Here is a 20,261-nt window from a genome sequence, read left to right on the forward strand (position 1 = left end):
CTGCGTCGCCCGGCGGGGCGGGCGGGGCGAGGTGGGGGCGAGGGCGGGGGTGAGTGGCGCCTCCGCGGCTTCCGAGGAGCCGCAGCGCCGGGGGTCGGGGAGGGGGCCGGGGGAAGGGCGGCCCCGGGGAGAAAGCGCAGGAGAGCCGGGCCGGTGGCGGCGACGAGCGCAGCCGCCTCGGAAGATGGCGGACATTTTGCTTTTGTATGAGCCGGAGAGGGAGACCGAGGGCGCTGCTGAGATGGAAAGGAGGGAGGGGAGGGAGGAGAGGGGAAGGAGGGCCCGAGACCCGGAGGGAGGCTACGGGCGGGCCCGCCCCTTCGGGGCGCACCGCGCGCGGCGGAGGCCGAGGGGCCGGACGGAGCCGGCGACTCCGCCCCGAGGTGCTGCGGGCTCGCGCGCGGGTTTTCCTGGAGCCCTGGCTCCGCCCCCGGCCCCTCCTTCCCCCCCCCCTTCCTTCGCCGCTTCTCCTACCCCTCTTCCTCCAGCTCCCCTCCCCTTCCTGCTGAGAGCGTGGCAGAGCCGGCCGCCGGCCTTCAAAGATTAGACTACTGCTTTTGCGCTTCTGTGGTCTCTAACCCACCCCCACCCAATGGAAAATCAGTCCGCGGAGCCAGCCTCCCAACCCCCAGGCCCGGAGAAACTCTTTTTACTTCTTCTCCAGCATCGGTCCGGTTAAGCACGGCTCTGTTACCTTAGCTACTGTTAGTGTTTCATTGGCGATTCCACCTAAGCCGCGACAGGGTGGGGTGGGGAGATGCAGAGTCTGAACCCGCGGGGACAGAGCTTTTTAGGGACCTGGCCTACCTACTGACATCATAAATTAGGTTTGTGTTAGTCACGTAGGGATTTGTCCAGGGAAAAGAAAGGAAGGAAGGGGAGGACTCGCTGAGCGCGGTTACAATAGTCAAATGCGATGACTTGATCCACAGGGTTCTGACCTACAGGAGAGAAGTAGGGAGCATTTCACCTCCCTACCCTTGTCCTAATGGTGAGGAGATAAAGAACTGCTTTGCCTGCAGTGGCCCGATAAAATAGAACTCAGACTATTAAAGCAACCTGCATAAGAGTCCTGCTTGCATATTGAAAATTTTAAAATACATCACCATAATCCTTGACGTCTTTCGCTAGATACCCTCTTTTTCTCAGAATTCTCTTAACAGGGTCGGGGAGGCACTGGATGTGTTGTAATCCGTTTTAGCCGAGTGAGGTGTTTGAAAGAATGGAACCTACCAAACTGAATAGTTGGCTATAGAGAGCGTTCCTTCAGAAATAAAACCAGAGGCTTTACTTTTGTAACTCGTAGCTTCGGTTAACAGTTTGATTACTAGGTTCCCCTGAAAGCCGGTCTGGTTTTGATGCTTTGTTTTCCGTTTTTGATTTATCTATTTAGAAAAATGGAGCAAGTAGACATCTTTAAGAATGCCATAAGCTTTTTAAACATGTCAGTTTCCTCCAAGGGTGTGACCATTTTTTCCACACAGAAAAGCAGATGTTTGTCCATCCTAAGTATGAAAGTCTACACCCTTTGAGCACTAATACAGATAAGAACCCACCGTTTGTAGTGTGGCCATTTGAAATCCTCCTTAATTTGAGTAGTTAAAAGGATAAACTACAAAGCAGTGTGCCTTTTTTTTTCTTGAAAGGAATAACTTATTTAACATTTTCCTGAATGCCAAGACTCATAGTTTAAACATGATTTTTGATCTATAAAACTTTTATGGCAATATTTACAGAATCTTTGGAAAAGAAAAAGAAAGTCTGGCCCCCTTCTTAATAACCATCATTACAGCGTTTTACCTAGCATTGTAATCATAATGTACATATTACTTTGAGTTCTGCCTTTTCCACCTATTTTGTCCTGTGAATTATTCCCGGTTGCCACATAGTCTTCATACTTAAAATTTTTAGTGGCTATGTAACTTATCCATGGTATTTTAGAGGCTCCAGATAGTTCTGTGAACAGAGGGGAAAAGTTGAATTTTGTTTTTAGTGGAAATTTCATCTGTCAGCTCTTTTTATCTTGCCATCTTCTACACTACATTTTTTCCTAAAGTAAAAAACCCTCTTCCAAGCTGACTTTGATATTTCTCTTCTTATGCAGGGCAGGTGTGGGAAGATACTTTGTATAATACTTTCAGTTGCTAATCGTGAGTTATCTTCTTTAGTCTTTAGACGTCTCTAAAGTCATTCAGGTTTTTTCATTTTAATCTTACATGATAACTACACGTGCTAGGGAATGGTCAATGATCTTAATGATGTTCTTGTCATTTTGCTGTCTATACCTGAATTTCTAATGATATGCCATATTTTGGTAGCATTTTCTTTCTGTGAGTCCCTTTCGGTCACTCCCTGCTGCCCACCCCCGTCCCTCCCCTCGGCATGTGGTAACTATTTGTTCTTTTGCTTTTAGGATCTAGCCATTTTGGAAGGTCTGAAATTTTAGAACATTTGGTGAATTTTTCTTAAAATTTAGTCTAATCTTTCACTTGCTAATAGCTGGGAGCCATAAATGTCTGTTTTCTGTCACACTGATTATCAAATAGGTCTTTATTTGACTGTCAGCAGGCGTCTTAGTTGCTACTTGAAACTGCACTCTTCGCTAGGAGCCTGAGGTCCTTTCAGCAAAGTGATGTTAGATAGGGTTTTATTTGTTAACTTGCTTTTCTGCAGAATAACGTGAAGTGTATTTTTGGATTTCTGTACAGTTGGAGGGCCATTGTTTATCTCTTGTCAAAGTAACTGCCTACTTATTTCTCAGGTCTTGGTTATATCCAACTCTAAACACTGCAAAACCGATTTTTTTTTCCTAGTAGAAGATTCAGTTCTGCTGGTGGTGTAACAGGCGTGAGTTGTGCATTTGGTTGGAAGGTTTTCTTCCTAATAGGCGTGGAACTATTCCCAGTATATCCACTTACAAGCTCTGACAATAAATCTTGTTGTGAAAAGTTACTGTGACTGGAATTCTTCACTAAAGTATACTGTTGAGCATGTGAATATAGTATTTCACCCAGGACTTAGTAGCTTCTTAATGCATACCCCTTAGGACATGGCTATGTGCTCTTTTAAAATTAGTCATACCTGTAATTTGCAGTCAGCTGGGCATGGATGGAATTAAGTTTGATTTGGGGAACCATATAAAAAGCATATGAAATGCAAGTATTTTGTGCTACATCTGTTTCAAGTGTTGCTTTGTAGACAGGTTTTATACATAGTGTCACAAATGTTAACACTACATTTATACAATGGTATCTTTAGTGTACACAGCTGGGATGAAGCCTTTTAATATTTTTAAATTTCCAGTGTATCCTTATAAGACTAATACATGGTTTTAAGAAGTGGGGTGGGGTTTTTTTTCTTTTTCTTTTTTTGGTATAATAATTCTTAATAGTTTTGGCTGAGGTTCTGCTGTCTTGTATGTTTTGTTTTGCTATGAGTCATAATTTCCTTTTATTCAGTGAATAGCAGAGGTAAGCTTGTCGCTACTACTAACTCTGAGCAAATTGAGGGCACCAAGAAGAAAGTGAGCCGTGAGACTGGAGTAGATAATAAGTATTCAAAATGGTTTGATGTTTGAAGCTACTTTCTTAAAGCGATTTCTTTTTTATTGAAGGAAATGCTTTTTTTCTAAACATAAAACTGAGTCATTTTTCTAGAAATAGCTGAAACACATGGATAAATCATGTACAGACTTTTTTTTTTAATAAATAGGGAGAGTTGTTTCAAAGAAATATCCCAAGTCTGTAATTTGAAACAGAGAGCATTTGAAAAAGTGCAATTTTCCCTTGAGTGTTGCTTTTTCACATCCTGTAGCCAGCCTTGCTTACTGGTATCTGTGTGCCTTTGTCAACATGTATCAGCAAAAGGCAGTATTTTGGCTTACAGATTTAAGAAGTAAACCTATGCTCTTTAAATGATCTGTGTTCCAAGCATTTAGTGGTATTTTTAACTAAGGCTTAACTTTTTCATATGCCCATGAGTATATTTTATGGGGCTTATTTGGAAAAGGAGTGACTTTTAGGGGAGCCTTTCATTGTGGTTGGAAGCTATGGAAGTGGTTTTGGGTGAAACAGTGGCAACGTGGCCGGTGAGAACAACCAGAGGCAATGGAAGGTGCATTGAAAACTCAAAATGCCACAAAAGTGGGGCATTGACTTTTATAATTAGTTGTTTCTCCCCTGATCTTGCTTCCTTTTCACCTTCCTCATTGGCCATTTGAAGCGTGTGATGATAGTAATTTTGAAATGAAAAAGGGGGAAAGAAATCATCAACAAAATGAAAAGGCAACCTGCTGAATGGGAGAAAATCTTGTCACATTATATACCTGATAAGGCGTTAACATCCAAAATATGTACAGAACTCAGTAGCAAAAAAACTAAACAATCTGATTAAAAAATGGGCAGAGGATCTGAATAGACATTTTTTCAAGGAAGATATACAGATGGACAGCAGGTACATGAAAAGATGCTTAACATCACTAATCATCAGGAAAATGTAAATAAAACCACAATAATATCACCACAGGCCTGTTAGAATAGCTGTTAACAAAAACACAAGTAACAAGTGTTGGAAAGGATGTGGAGAAAAGGGAACCCTCCTCCACTGTTGGTGGGAATGTAAATTGGTGCAGCCACTATGGAAAACAGTATGGAGATTCCTCAAAAAATTAAAGATAGAACTAACGTATGATCCAGCAACTCCACTTCTGGGTACTTATCTGAAGAAAATGAAAGCATTAACTTGAAAAGATATAAGTACCCCCGTGTTCATTGCAGCTTATTTATAATAACCAAGATATGAAAACAACCTAGATGTCCATTGATGTATGAATAAAGAAAATGTGATATATACATACAATGGAATATTATTCAGCCATAAAAAAGAAGGAAATCTTGCTATTTGTGCCAACATGGATGGACCTTGAGGGCATTATGTCAAGGGAAATAAGTCAGAGAAAGACAAATACCATGTGATCTCACTTAAATGTGGACTCTAAAACAAAACAAAATGAAAACAAAAACAAAACAAGCTCATAGATACAGAGAACAGATTGGTGGTTGCCAGAGGCAGGGGATGGAGGGTGGTCAAAGTGGGTGAAGGGTGGCAAAAGGTACAAACTTCCAGGTATAAAATAAATAAGTCATGGGATGTAATGTACAGCATGGTGACCATAGTTAACACTGCTGTGTTGTATATTTGAAAGCTGCTAAGAGAGTAGATCTTAAAAGTTCTCATAAGAAAAAAGAAAAAATGTTGTAATTTTGTGTGACAATGGATATTAACTAGCTTTTCTGTGGTGATCATTTTGCACTATATACAAATATCAAATCATTATGTTGAACACCTGAAACGAATACAATGTTATATATCAAGTAAACATACATACATACATACATAACAAGTAAATGCTTCCAGACTGCTATCCAACCTGTGAATTAAATATAGTTTACTGGAAAGAATCTTAAGAATGAGGTACTCTGCCTGATAGCTCTTTTTCTTTATATAAGAGTAGAAGGAAGAATTAGAACTTTAGTGAAAGCTTATATAGAGAACCCTCCATCGGTCATGTGTATACTACTATGTTTATCTGCACTTTTGTTTGTTTGTTGTTTTGTTTTGCAGTGAATAAAATATTTCTTGTTAAAAAACAAAGAAAGAAAAGGGGAGATTTTGGGGTAGAAGACTAGATCCCTGGTCAAGGGAGTAAGTGCTACTTTCACATTAGGTACCAGCTGGGAGGTGACTAGGGAGTGCTGAGACAATTATGGAGTCCTGTCCGTTCTGTATCGTAAACCTGTCTTGTATCCATTCATTCTTATTTGCTCCTCCCTTGTTTCAACTTTCATCTGGACCATTGTTTCAGCAGCCACTCAGTTGGTCTCCCTCCTTCTGGTCTTGCTTGCCACTGATTCTTCACCCTCATCACCACTAGATTGCTGATTCTTAAAATAGAGTAAATTCAAAAGTCATTCCCCTACTAAAAATTCTTCAGGAACTCCCCATTATATTTCAGAATAAAATCCAAACTCCTTAACCTGGTTTTGCCAACAGTGTCTCTCCACACTCTTCAGAGTCACTTGTCCAGACTCACTCTGCCTCTTGCTTCTGTGCCATTGCATATGTTGTTCCCTCTGCCTGGGACACACTGGTTGGCCTGACATGCCTCACTTCTTCATTCTACATTCTCAAAAGTCATCCTGCCCCTCTGCCCACCCCTACTCCAAACAGTGTAACAACTTCCACTATGATCCCTTAACCCTCTGTCTAGAACTTAACCCAGAAAATGCTTCTTGCTTCTTCCTGCAATCCCTTCCTCCCCTGAAGGTAGCCGTTGGTCTGACTTTTACCACCATTGTGGTGATATGACCAAAATGGTGTTTCTGGCAGATAAGTCTGACGTTGGATTGCTACTATAGCAGTCTAGGCTTTCATATACCATGTGTTCATTCAGCACCCTCTGTGGACTGTACTATACTATACTTGGGGTCGAAGGTGACACCAGGAAAGACTTGGCCCAAGGGGAAACTGGAATAGTAAAAGATACGGTCCTAGCCCTCAGGGCTCTTGAGAAGAGTCATTGGAAAAAGGTGACTGGAGAATGTGGATTAAGATACGGGAGATGTCAAGAACAGTGGACTCTGAACCAACAGATTGCAGGTGAGGGAGGGAGAATTGACAGGACCCAGTGATGATTCAGTTTATCCAGTCAAGATTGCAACTAGTTAAGACTGGATCGCAAAAGGGCTTCGAAACCTACAAGCTAGAGTTTGTACATTTCTCCTGGAATGAAGAGCTATGAGGTGGATTTGAAGACAAATAGGATAAGGCTTGTTGTCTGTGTGCTTGCGTGGTTATTATGCAGAAGCGTACGTTGAGGTGGGCTGAGGGAGATGAGAGAATGAGAGGTGGGGGAGATCTAAAATATGTAGTTGAAGTTGCCTAGTTTTGCATTAGTGCTGGCCACTTGAGAGCTTTTGACTTTGAGGTTAGGATGGGGGTAGGAAGGGTGGCAGAAGGGCAGGGCACACATAAGGAAAGGGCAAATATTGTCCTTTTCAGTTTGCCTTTGCTTCAGAATTATAACTAGAACTGTTCAGAAGACAGGGTTCTCAGTTTCACAGAGTGTTCCAAAATGGCAGCTGTTCCACGTCTCAGGGAGAAATGTGCTTTCCAGAGAAGGGCAGGATTGAAGGACCCTCTGAATGCGGGGAGGAGGGGACAGGGATGAAGAAGTGAACCAACCGGCTTAATTTAAGTACTTAAATGAAAAACTCTTCGTAAACATGGCTGTCAGTTCCCTTTTACCAAGAATGTAGATGAGAGATCCAGGCAGTCTCTTTGTGTGCCTATTGGAAGGTTGGAACATGCTATCTCCTGGATGCAGTGTTCTAAATGGTGATTAGGTTCCCAGACCTTCCTCCCCAGGAAAGCCTATTTAACCCTTCATGCCACTTAGCCACAGAACTATTGTGTTTGCTATTGTTTCTACTGGGAAATGGAGTTGGGTTTCCAAGGTGCTTTGTTAAAAACACATCCTTTCCCCTCCTTCCTCACAACTCCAGGTGGACTAGTGGTCCCAGAGAGGGGTGGGTACACTCTAAGAGCTCCATCAAAGACGGTGAAGGGCTGAGGTGTCCGTGAGGGTAGGCATGGCTCTTCAAAATATACCAGTCACTCATGTCAGACTGGCTGTATTTGCGCCATTCAGTACAGCATCCACTAGCCACGTGTGGATATTGAGCCCTTGATAGGTGGCTAGTTTGAATCAAGATGTGCTGTAAGTGTAAACTAAACACGGGATTTTGAAGATTTAGTACCAAAAGTATATAAAATATCTCATTAACAATTTTTATATTGACTACAAGTTTAGACAATACTTTTGATATATTAGATTAAATTAAATATATTATTAATCTCACTTGTTTCTATTTTTTTAATGTGGCTACATGAATATATAAAATTACTTATGTGGCTTTCACTATGTTTCTATTGGACAAGTGTTGGTCTCTATTTTTTCTTAACATATTTATGATGTTCATGTCCTAGAAATTGTTTCTGAAGGGGGATCTCCCTCTCAAAGTTCTGTTTTAAGTGAGCACCTCCATAATGGAGTCATTTGTGCATGAGAGGTTATCATACAGTTCAGAGTTGATGGGTTGATAACCCTTGGCCCTGGGATAAATATATGAAAGCATCCCATTCTTGTTTGTATTGAAAGCCAGTTTGGTTGCTTAGACTTTTGGATACAGTTGGTGATCCAACTGGTTGGGTTAGAAGTTTTTTTCCTGGGCTAAGTAGAAAAGAATATATATGTGAACTCCTAATGTAACTACAGTAATTCAGAATTCTGTTTGTAATATGTGGTCACCAGTGGCACAAAATGTTCCATGCTTTTATTGCTATTAGAAATATGTAACATATCCCTTATTAGATTTACATAGCTACTTGGCCCAAGAATTCCCAGGAACAGTATTCATCAAGAGAAGGAGGATAAAGGATAAATTCTTTAGCTTGGCGTAGTGTAAAACCTAAGAAACAAAGAGGGGTTTGTATCACTGCTCTTGTTGAAGGGTTTCTTGAGGTTCCCTAGCAAGGCCCTTGTCTTATATCATGGGAAGTCATCAGTAGCATTAAAAGGAGGGGGGAGGTCCAAGTGGGGCCATGGGCGGGCTCCCATGATCATTACTTTCTCTAAGCTCAATCCTCCTAAGGGGGATTACAGGAGTGACAATGTTATTTTTTGTTACTGTAATGGCTCCCATTTAAGGAATAAATACCAATGTCTAATTCTGAGCCTCGGTGAGAGTACAGATATGTTGATGAATAGCATGTATATGATGTGGAACCATTTTGTAGCCCTAGTTTTAGATCCTCCTAAAACCTATCTTATAGTCAAAGGTGTTATCTGGCTTTTACAGATATGATTCGACTTATATCTACTTCCTTATAATAATGAACAATAATATAATAGCTTTCTAATAATAGCAGCTGACATTTATTGAATAATGCTTATGTACAGGGCAGTGTGCCAATGAATGTGCAGTGCTTATTTCATTTATCTTCCCAACCAGCCTAAATCACAGGTACTATTATTATCCCCACTTAACAGATAAGGAAACTGGGGGCCAGAGAGGTTAAGTAACACAACTGAATAGTAACCCAGGTCTGTCTCTATTCCAAAGTCTTAAGTAATGAGCCACTTCACTTTCCCTGTCAATTACGGTAGAATATTCCTTTTCATAGCTTCTCAGTGGTATTTTCTCATTGTGGTATATGTCCTGAGATCATGCTATTATTTCTCGTTGCTTTTGATAAGACAGTGTTTGATACTAGAGCAAGCACTCGATGAATGAAAATGACTACTGCCAGTGTTACCATTTTTATTATTTCTCTGATTCTTTGTAGGTGAATACCATGGTGCATTTGTTTGTGAATCACTTTGGTCTTTGATATCACAGTTATGCCCCTACTCAGGGAAAGAGATGGAGTTGTTGGGACTCTCAGTTGATGGAACTTGAGATAGCTGGGGAGTAGAGGTTGAGTACTGGGGCCTAGGCCGAGTAGGCCCCATGGGAGGAACGGTAGACTTGAAAAAGCAACACGGTGGTTTTTGGCGATCTAATGGCCTTCAGAAACGGATACATCATCTTCACCCTGTCACTCTCCTGATAAATGTTTCTCTTATAGGGAAAAGAAAGACAGTCAGTGTACTCTACAGCAGCCATTTAGTTTCCTTTAATCCACAGCCCGTGGGAGAGGCAGAAGCCATTTTGTAAAAGGCCTGAGCATGCCATGCTGCCTTCGCCGAGTTTTCTCTCTCAACCTGTGCCTGACCTAATGGTCCGCTCCGCATTTCAGCCAGATCTCCCATTCTCCTCAAGCCACACCCCTGCCATAGGCAGATAACTTTTTCCCCCCTTCCTGCTTAGTTAGGTTGGTAAGGGATGGATTTCAGAGGATTGGAGGTGCTGCCAACTTAGCCACTGGGGTCTTAACCAGAGAAAAGTTACATGAAGGCTTTTGTGCCAGATGTGCCAGATGTTCTCAGAAAAAAATAGAATTCTGTATCTTAAACCATATGTGCGTGATTATCTTAATATATATGTGCCTGCATCTTCAACCATATGCACCTGCTCTTTCGTTAGTTATCTCCTGCCCTGTTAAGTTGAATAGTTCACTAAACTTAGTACTAAGAACCAAACTCTGGACTTGAATGTTATTGAACAAGAGGCTCAAAACATTTGTTTGTGCGAGTAAGGAGCAGTACTACTGAGGAAAGTAAATATAGTTTATTAAGGTCTTAGGATTTACTATATAGCTACTTGGGCTAATTTACTAATGTTTATTCTTTTTGTCCTTGCCTATATTTGAAACTGTTAATGCTTCTTCCTTCCAGAAACTTATCACCTCCTCCCTTCTGTTTCTCCACCCCTCTCTCTGATAATTCTTTCCCTATCTGCCAAATGCTTTCCCTTGCTGAATGCATCCTACCTCATTCATGATTTCAAATATTCCTTCTACTCCCCAACTTCAGCTTCTCACCCGGGCATCGCTAGCTGATGACGGGACATCTCCACTTGCCTGTCTCTCCTGCCATCAGCTCATAGTTAGCATGTCAAACAGACCTGCTTATGGCTCTAAAACTATCCCGTCTTCTATATTCCCCATCTTTTTGTCACTCAGGATTGCACAGTGGACGTTATTCAGCTTTGATCCTGTCCTTCCATCTTCTTCTGAGGCCTATCCCTTTGCAATGTCCCTTACGTATGTTCCTTCAACTCAGTTTCTGCTGCCAGCACTTCAGTCCAGGTCCTGACTTCTGTGCTTTGGCCACTATAGCAACCTTCTTATGTAGTCTTCCAAGTGCTTCCCAAATTCCTACTCTCTACCCATACCAACTGCTAACTTTCTAAAAAAGGTGGTTTCATCATATCACTCCCCCACTCATAAGCCTTCAGAGACTCCCCAGTGCCTATGGAATCAAGTCCAAATTGCTCAGTCTGCCATTCTGAGCTCTCTAGGACCTGCTCCATGTGTCTGTATAAACATATTTCCCATCATTTCCCCACAGGAGCCCTGCCCTTCAGCCAGACCTCTCTCTCCCACCCCCTGAGTTTGTCTCCCCACTCCTGATGCCAACTCTTAGACCATCAGTTAACCAAAGGGAGAAGAGAGAGAGAGAGCCAGGGGGACCAGAGGCCTGGGGGAGGAGAGAAAATGAACTGAAAGCATGCCAGCAAGGGTGTGACTTGAGGGGGAGGATGTGACAGAAGGTGCTTTAAATGCTGTTATAATGATGAGAAGTTGCAGGAGGAAGGGGGAGAGAGCTGGACTCTGACCTTTAGCGGTTGATTAGCCTGAACCAGACCAAGATGTTTTTATTTAAATTGGCCTCAAGATTCCGGGAAGCCCTGCCGTATATTTAACCAGTCCCTCTCTGCCTTTGTGTCTGTGGAAGGGAGCCCACGCAGCTAGACAGTGGATAATGGGATTCCAGGGAGAATATCTAGTCTTTAATACAGCCATGACATTGGAAAATTGGGGGTCCCTCCTGTTGTATGTCTTGTAGGAGAACGTGCAAGATGTTTGGAGCAAAGTGCTCCTTTTTCTTAAACGTTTACATGGTTATAGACATTGTAAATTCCATTTCATAGTGAAGTTTTTGAGCTATATGTTAGAAGTCTATTTAAAGTCTTCCTAGGTACTTTCATAAAAATTAGATTTGAAAAAGTGGTCATAGGATAGCCTGTCTGGTAGCTACTGATTAGACACATGACCCTGGGCAAGTCATGTAACCTTTTACGGTGTCAGTTTTCTTATCTGTAAAATGAAGGGATTAGACTAGATTATTTCCACTATTCCTTCTGAAAAAAGTCAGGAGAGAATTGTATAACTGAAAGGCAGGAAGTGGAATAATTCTGGCTGGGACGTCAGGGGGACTTCAGAATTGCTTTAATTTTTTTTTTTTTTTTTTTGCTGCGCCGCATGCCATGCGGAACCTTAGTTCCCTGACCAGGGATCGAACCTGCGCCCCCTGAAGTGGAAGCGCGGAGTCTTAACCACTGGACCTGCAGGGAAGTCCCAAAATTGCTTTAAATTTTAGAAAACAGTTTCCGTAAGTGGTTAAAGTGCTGTATCACGTACCTACTGGTTAAATTGGTCACTCCATCTTATTGGTAAATGCCACTTCATCTTATTGGAGTCATTTCTGTTTGCTGCCAACAGTTTAATGTTTAGGACAGATTCCTAGCAATGGTTACCTCTGAATAGTGGTACTGACAATTTTGTGAAGAGATAGACTAACTTTGTGTTTCTGTTCGGATTTTTAACAATGAACGTGCGTTACTTTTATAATGTAAAAAACAGCTCATAAAAAGTTTTTGAGATAATTTTTTAAAAAGAATTAGGCTGGAGGAAAGAGATGCCATAAGATCGTTAGAAAGTAAGGAATGGTCATTCTGCTCTCTCCTCTCTTCAACTCTTTCTGTAATGTTTGGGTGGCTTAGTCTCGCTCCTGTCCTTGTGTATTTTCCAAGACCACTTTTGTTGATTTTTATCTTGTGTATGTGTTCATAAAAATATCTCCTATCAGAACCCCAAACCTAAGCAATTGAACATGTGCTCAGCACGATAGCGTTTTTTTGTTTGTTTGGTTGGTTGGTTGATTTTTGTTTTTGTTTTTGTTTTTTTCTAATAATGAGTATTGGTCAGTAGCTACAGTTGAAATGGACTGGGAGTGAAAGAGGAAACCTAACATTTATATCTGACCGAGTTTGGTAAATTCTTTGCAGCCCTATGATATTTTCCTTTCGGTAACAGTTCAGTTGCCTCTTGGACAGAGGAGAAAATTTGGTTTCTACATGTTAGCATCCTCTGGTGAGATCAAATTTCTTTTGATCTTATGCTTTCACATGAACTCTGAGAGGTGTGCTACTTCATAATTTTATCTTAATTCCCTTGGGTAAGAATTGAAAAGTCATAAATGAAGTTTATTTTAGACTAATCCTGATGATTGTTAATCCACTAAAAAAAAAAAACCTTATCCTAGGTATCCTAAAGAGACACAAAATGGTGAACTTTGTGAGGGTGGAATCAAACTGAATCATGTCTTTGCCAGGTTTACTTAAAAATATGTGGTTATGAGAGTCTTTAACCATCTGCTGAAAAAACAATTCAGCAGGCCACAGACTGTCAAATAAGTTTCTGCAATATATTAGGGGGTCAATTTCTAAGAATTTTTTTAAAAAGTAGAAGACTCAAGTAAGCTAGATTTCTTTTTTTGTGGTCTTGGCTGGTAGTATTTCCTGAAGCTTGTGGATGAAAATTGGTGGACTGAACCACAGAATGATAACATTCAGAGTTCTCTGGGAGAGAACTGATGTAATCAAATAAAATGGGCTTCTAGTATCTTAGCAAGTTCAGGACACTAAGAAGTGCCCCTGGGGAAGTAAATTTGACAAAAAGGAATCCAAGAGAACTGGATATTCTGTTGTTTTTTTTTAACATCTTTATTGGAGTATAATTGCTTTACAACGGTGTGTTAGTTCCTGCTTTATAACAAAGTGAATCAGCTATATGTATACATATATCCCCATATCTCCTCCCTCTTGCATCTCCCTCCCTCCCACCCTCCCTATCCCACCCCTCTAGGTGGTCACAAAGCACTGAGCTGATCTCCCTGTGCTATGCGACTGCTTCTCACTAGCTATCTATTTTATATTTGGTAGTGTATATATGTCAATGCCATTCTCTCACTTTGTCCCAGTTTGCCCTTCCCCATCCCCGTGTCCTCAAGTCCATACTCTACGTCTGTGTCTTTATTCCTGTCCTGAGAACTGGATAGTCTTAAAACAAATAATTTTACAAGAGAAAGCTGTATTAGTACATATAAAACACAGAATAATAGAATGTCTCCTTTGAACCTAGAACTGTATCAGTACCTTGAGTCAAGTGAGAAAGCCACACAAAAAAGTGAAATCAGACCAAATTGCTACAGTATTAAGGGGAAAATATTGTGTCAGATAGGGTCAGAAAATATAGTGCAAGAAGAGTTTTCAAAGTTCATACAAGAAGCGAGACAATCTTATTCTTTCAATGATATAGCATCTTCCTAATGTGTATTTCACAGTTTTAACAACCTCCTTTATAGGTGCTCTAGCTGTAAACACAATTTTAAAAGACATTTTATATGGAGACACACCAAAAAAATAAAATAAAATTAAATACTGGAAAAAAAAAGACATTTGAACATATTAAAGTGATTTCAGCTGTTACAGTGTTCTGTTTACCTAAGAGGGCAAGTAAACCTCATCTTATATGTATCAGAATTGGAGTCCATTTTAGTTGTGAGAAGAAAATTCTCGAAGTTGAAAACTTAACTCGCACAAATATTCCATGTAAAGCTAAGGGCAAAGACCAAGGGAAAAGTCATTTGTCTTCTCAGGAGACAGAGTTGATTGGAAAAGCAGGGCTTCTTATTTTTCATGTCATCCTGTCCCACTGGTCACTTTACCAACACAAGAACAGTTTGTGATGACAAAGATGATAGAATGTTAAATTGGAGAAGAAAGTTAAGTTAGTTGAAAAATGCCATTGAAGTTGATTTATTCAAATTGTCTGTGTTGTTGCAGAGCAAGTTTCTCCCCGACTTCTGGAGAGCAGATGGAAAAAGGAAAATAGTTTATCTTTCAACAAGAGAAATGATGGCCCTGCTAAATTTAGACCCTTTGGCTTTAACTTGCAACATCTGGGAAAATACTTAAATCCGTTAATCATCTTGTTTGTAACCACCTAGAAGAGCCCAAGGTTCGGGATAGCCCTCTATATGAGTTTATGAAGGGCAAATATTACCAGGCTGATTTCATTTCCTTTAATAGAAGTTAAAAAGTCTTGTCAAGGAGAGGGAAACAACACGTATTTTCTCTCTGGAATCCAGCGAGGCTTTTTATTCATTGTGAAGGGCTTGCTAACAAGCTAGGAAGCCTTGGATTGAATTGAACTGCTCCTCAGGGTAGGGTCCAAAGAGGCTTTCGGGTGCATGTGCCCAAAATGAGTTAGTGCAGTGGCTCAGCACCCAGTCAGAGGGACAGAGCAAGTGATGCCCTTCCAGTGAGAGGTTCTCTCGCTGCATGTGAGAGAGCCTGGCTTGTGACAGTCTGTAATAGAGAAGGATTATTTTTGCTATTTGAAAAGATTCACTGCCATTCTCTTTCAGGAGCTGTCACCCTAGAGAATTTTAACTATTCAGCTGTTTTTTTATTTATACATATTCCATCTATATGGTCTTTTAAGGGGCGCTTCTTCTGTGGAAAGCTAGATGCAGCTGCCCTAAAAAATGTTTTTCAGTTACCTTGGATGGAGAAGTTAATACCGTGTTCATTAAATCTGCACTATATACTGAGTCTAACGCGATCATTTATATTTTGGAAAAGGATTGCAAGTGACCTTCAGAGATAGAGCAGGCGTTTACAGAAAGGGCTGTAACACCACTGCCACATCCTCTTCAAGGACAGTTGATCTGTTTTTATCTCTTTTACTTGTTTATACTTCCTGGCAAGATTTCCTTGGAGGAAAGTTCTTCATTTTAAAAAATAAAAATAAAATAAAAATCAATGAATCAGAGAAATGGTCCTGCCGAAATGGAATGAAGTTCAGGAAGGACAAGTGTTCGGGTACTGAGGTTTGGGGGAGCAATTAAATAACACCCCTACCTTTCCCTCCTCCATTGAAACCAATGGAGAAATAAGACACAGGAGCCAGCCAGAATTCTAAATAACAGCGTTATTCCTGAGGAAAGCTAGACTGGAGGGTATAACTTAGATGTGTGTTCATAAAAAGCTTCCAAATTGTTCACATGTTGACAGACCTCCACTATAGTTCTGTCATGGGGCAAAACCTACCCTTTAAGCACCATATGGCAGAGAACATACCAGATAAGGACATGGAAATAGGGGTGCAGAGGGTAGTAGAAAATATTTCTTTTAGGCTTTGCCCTTCTGAGGAAAGGAGTACAGACTCTCTCCTTTTTGTGGTGATATGAGTAGGGAATAAAAGGCTAGTGGGCTAGTCCGTAGAGCTGCGGGGAGAACCCAAGTCATTGACAGACTGAAAGGCCCATACTCTTCTTGCTGATATTCAAAGATGTCTTTAGTTGGCTATACAAATTTAAACCAGACCTGAATTAGCATATTTATTAAGATATGAGGCATTTTCTTTCTGTAAGTCAGATTTATATAAAGGATGGATACAAGGTATGGAATGATAGGATATGAAAACTGGAAGGGACCTTAGAGTTGGTTTTCAGTTTTTTCATTGCTTAGGTGAGGAAACAGCCCCAGTAAGGGGAAACGACTTACTCTGGACCACTTGTTTTGCCTGTTAGTTACAGCCAGGATTAGACCAGGGTCTTCCAAGTCCTAATTCACTGCTCCGCACACCCAACTGGTCTGCGTTCTGACATCAGGGAAAGTAGACTTAAACTAATGAAATTTGGAAATTCCATTAAACTTATGAACCTTTTAAGCTAGTATAACAAGACATGTCTATGAGGTGAATATGTAAAATAGGTAGAAGAACCTCTAGTATTTTGGTTTACATTGGTGGGTTCTCAAGTTAGGCTACCTGGGTTCAAATCCTGGCTGTGTCATTTATTAGTTGTTTTGACCTGGACAAGTTGTTTATCCTCTCTGAGCCTCAGTGTGCTAATCTATAAAATGGATATAATAATAGCACCTACTTCACGGGGTGGTTATGAGGCTCAGATGAGAAGGATAGGTATAAAATGCTCTGCTTAGCATAAGTGAGTTCCTGACACATAGGCACTGATTAATATTACCTATGATTATTATTTATCATCATCATCATTATTCTCATTTTACTTCTGGGAGACTTTAAAAACTTGACCTGTGAAGACAGTAAACTCTTAGTTTAGGATTTCATTCACCCCAGGTTATTCCTTTGTCCTAAACCTCTATTCTTTAGTTGTCTCAGGTTAGAAGTCTTGTAATCATCTGTTACTCTGTCTCATTTAGGCCTATGGTCTGTCTGTCACCAAGTCCTATCTTGGTGGTTCAAAATGTTTCTCAATTAACCCCTTCCTCAGGCCTAGGTGCCTATTCTAACCTCCTGGCTTATTGTTCCTGACTACAGCTTCTTCTCCAGTCTATCCTATAATTCACTGCCAGACTGACCTTCCTGAGACACTGTTTGATCCTGTTTCCCCCAGCCTTGGAAGCTGTAATGAGCCTATTTTATGCTGAAGCAAGGCCAAGTTCTCCTGCCTGACCTTCAGTTCCCTCTAGATGATCTCTGTCCAATAGATATATAATGCCAGCCATACACAGCATTTCAAATTTTCTAGTAGCCACAGGTGACACTTTTAGTAATATACTTTATTTACCTAAAAGCATTCAAAACATTATCACTTCAACATGCAATCAATCGAAAAATAAATAATGAGATATCTTCATTCTTTTTTGTTGTCGTTCTAAGTCCTCAACATCCCATGTGCATTTTACATTTATATCACATCTCAAGTCAGACTAGCCATGGATCAGATAGTGCAACTCCAGACTGTGCCTCTCTGACTTACCCACTATCCCCCCAACAAACAAGACATACTCAAGTCTTACCTCCTCCTGGTCTGTTAAAACAAAATAGAGATGGTAATACCATGCCTATTTTATAGGATTGTCTTAGGCAAATGTGAAAATGCTTTGTAAGCTGTAAATCTCCATAAAAATGTATGGAAGTTATTATCAGGAGTAAAGGTTTTACTGACATGAGAGTAGGATATCTTTGGAGTTACTTGAAATAAAAGACTGTATGAAAGAAGGTCAACGGGCTGTCCTGAATTCATTTATGAAAAAATCAACTGCAAGCAATGAATGAAGAATATAAACATACTTTCTCCCACTAGAACTAATAATTATCTTTTTGGAAGAATTTTTCACATTAATAAGGTTCTCTAGATATTTAAATTACTCTGTAGGCCTTTTTTCCCCTTCAGCATTCTGAGGACTGGACTTAGGGGCATTAATTCTTCTCTTGAAGGAGTTAAACTGCTACCAAGAAGTTTATTGCTTTGGGTTGTAAATGTAGCCCATACACTGTGTAGTACTGAGATAGGAATACCATTCAAATTTCAAGTATTGTCTAATTCATTGCAAAGGATTGGAATTGACCTAAAAATTGAATGCCAGTGATTCAGGTGCAGAAACAATTTGTAAAATGTTTTCAATTCATATTAGAAAAGAAATTTTAAGGAGCAGTCATTCTGACAGATTGATTAGTGACAATTAGGACACATTATTTTAAACACAGATGAGTTATAGGGTGCTTGCTTAGGTGGTACTCAAACCTTATCCCAACCCTTTACCAGATCAAGTAGTTCACTGATTTTTCTTTAGTCATGCCTTGAACTATCTTGTGGCTCTCAGGAGTTCAACACTCGCTGCATGTAACTCTGAGTGTACAGTGTAGAAGTTAGATTGGTAAATGAAGCCATTCTGGAAAAAAAAAAAGTCAACTTTGTAAAGTGGCTTCTGGGTGAAAGACCCCACCATTCACAGGCTTGCCCAAGCAAGAGAACTCAACTTAGTGTATGACCCTTTTTCTCCCTCACCCATGCCCCTAATTAGCTACTAAATCCTTCTGACTCCACCTCTGAAATACTTCTTTAATCTGCAGCCTCCTCTCCATCCCAGCTGCCCTCGCTCAGGTTTTCATCACTTTTCTCATAAGCTATTGCAACATTCTCCAAACCAGTTTCCCTGCCTCAAGCTTCAGCTTCCCCTCCACCCCACAATTTATTCTCCAACTCTCAGCAGAACGATCTTGCTGAAATACAGATCTGATCATGCCACGCCCCTAATTAAAAACCTCAAGTCACTCCCAGGGCCAACAGATAAAATCCAGACTACTGAGTACAATGTACACAGCACGTTATAGTCAGAGCCCAGCTTATCAGCTTTGCCTCCTGCTGCGTACTCAGAGTGATGATAATCAAATTACTTGCGGTTCCCCAGGAAGCTCCGTCCTTTTATGAACTCTGTTCTCTTCCTTTGCCCTGCCCCCTCCACTCCTCACATCAGTGTGGGGATCCCATGATCTTCTCCTCATGCCATTAGACTTCTTCAAATGCCCCGTCTTCTGTGACAAGCCTTCCCTAACTCCCTGGTCATTTGTTCTTTCCATCTCCATAACTGCATTCCTTATTCCTTTGCGGCAGGAACTCCTCAAGGGCTAATTCCTATTGATATCTCCAGCATGTAGCATTCTGCCCAGCATAGCATAGTTGGTCCATAAAAATTTGTTGGATAAATAAAGGAAAGAATTGATGCTATCCCTCTCCCTCACCCGCAGCTGTAGACCTTCTCTTCTACCCCAAATAAGAAAGCTAAGTTTTGAATTCAGTGTGATTTATAATCACCTGCTGATATTTCTAAGTATTTGATTAGGACAATTCAAATCATAATCCTTCCTTTTAACTAAAGTTTAGTTTGTCTAGTACAGTAAGATTTTCCTTGGGTCACAAGGAATTATTCACATCCTCTACTTTTCCCAGCTACTGTAAGTCATATGTACAATCTGGCCAAAGGAATAATACATGGAAAGGTTCTGCCTTTAGATCCTTTGACTTACAGGATATGTTAGAAACACACACACACACACACACACACACACACACACACAGAGAGAGAGAAAACTCACATTTTCAAAAAATTAATTAATTTTATTTTTGACTGTGTTGGGTCTTCGTTGCTGCACCCGGGCTTTCTCTAGTTGCAGCGAGCGGGGGCTACTCTTCATTGCAGTGCACGGGCTTCTCATTGCGGTGGCTTCTCTTGTTGCGGAGCACAGGCTCTAGGCGCGCGGGCTTCAGTAGTTGTGGCTCGTGGGCTTAGTTGCTCCACAGCACGTGGGATCTTCCCGGACCAGGGCTTGAACCCGTGTCCCCTGCTTTGGCAGGCGGATTCTTAACCACTGCGCCACCAGGGAAGTCCCTAAAAGCACATTTTTAATTTCACAGAATCCAGACTGTTGGACTGGAAAGGATCTTAACCAGGATCACCTTCACCTTATATGGTTATGGAGGTTACGTACTGTTCAAGCCTAGGGCGCGCCATTCTCATGGGTCACAATGTGAGTGGCTCTCCAGGGTTGTAACATGCACAGCCTTACACAGTATCCCTGTTTATCTAATCCTCTTCATTTTCAGATAATGAAACTTAGGTCCTAAGAGCCGACAGGTTTGCTCAAGG

General features: G+C 40.9%; 1 protein-coding gene across 11 annotated transcripts in view; it reads left to right on the forward strand.

Moving 5' to 3' along the window:
• INTS6L (integrator complex subunit 6 like) overlaps positions 1 to 20,261 on the forward strand; it is a 51,506-nt gene that overhangs the window by 791 nt on the left and 30,454 nt on the right. Inside the window, exon 1 of one of the 11 annotated variants that reach the window (XM_032619735.1) lies at positions 20,125 to 20,142. The exons of the other annotated variants lie outside the window; for them this stretch is intronic. Within the exon in view, the coding sequence (XP_032475626.1) occupies positions 20,131 to 20,142 (12 nt within the window). The 5' untranslated portion in view covers positions 20,125 to 20,130. Of the gene's footprint in view, positions 1 to 20,124; positions 20,143 to 20,261 lie in introns of those variants that run through there. 11 annotated transcript variants of the gene reach the window in all.

The sequence above is a fragment of the Phocoena sinus genome, chromosome X (genome assembly GCF_008692025.1).
Source record: "Phocoena sinus isolate mPhoSin1 chromosome X, mPhoSin1.pri, whole genome shotgun sequence".
Classification (NCBI taxonomy): Eukaryota; Metazoa; Chordata; class Mammalia; order Artiodactyla; family Phocoenidae; genus Phocoena; species Phocoena sinus.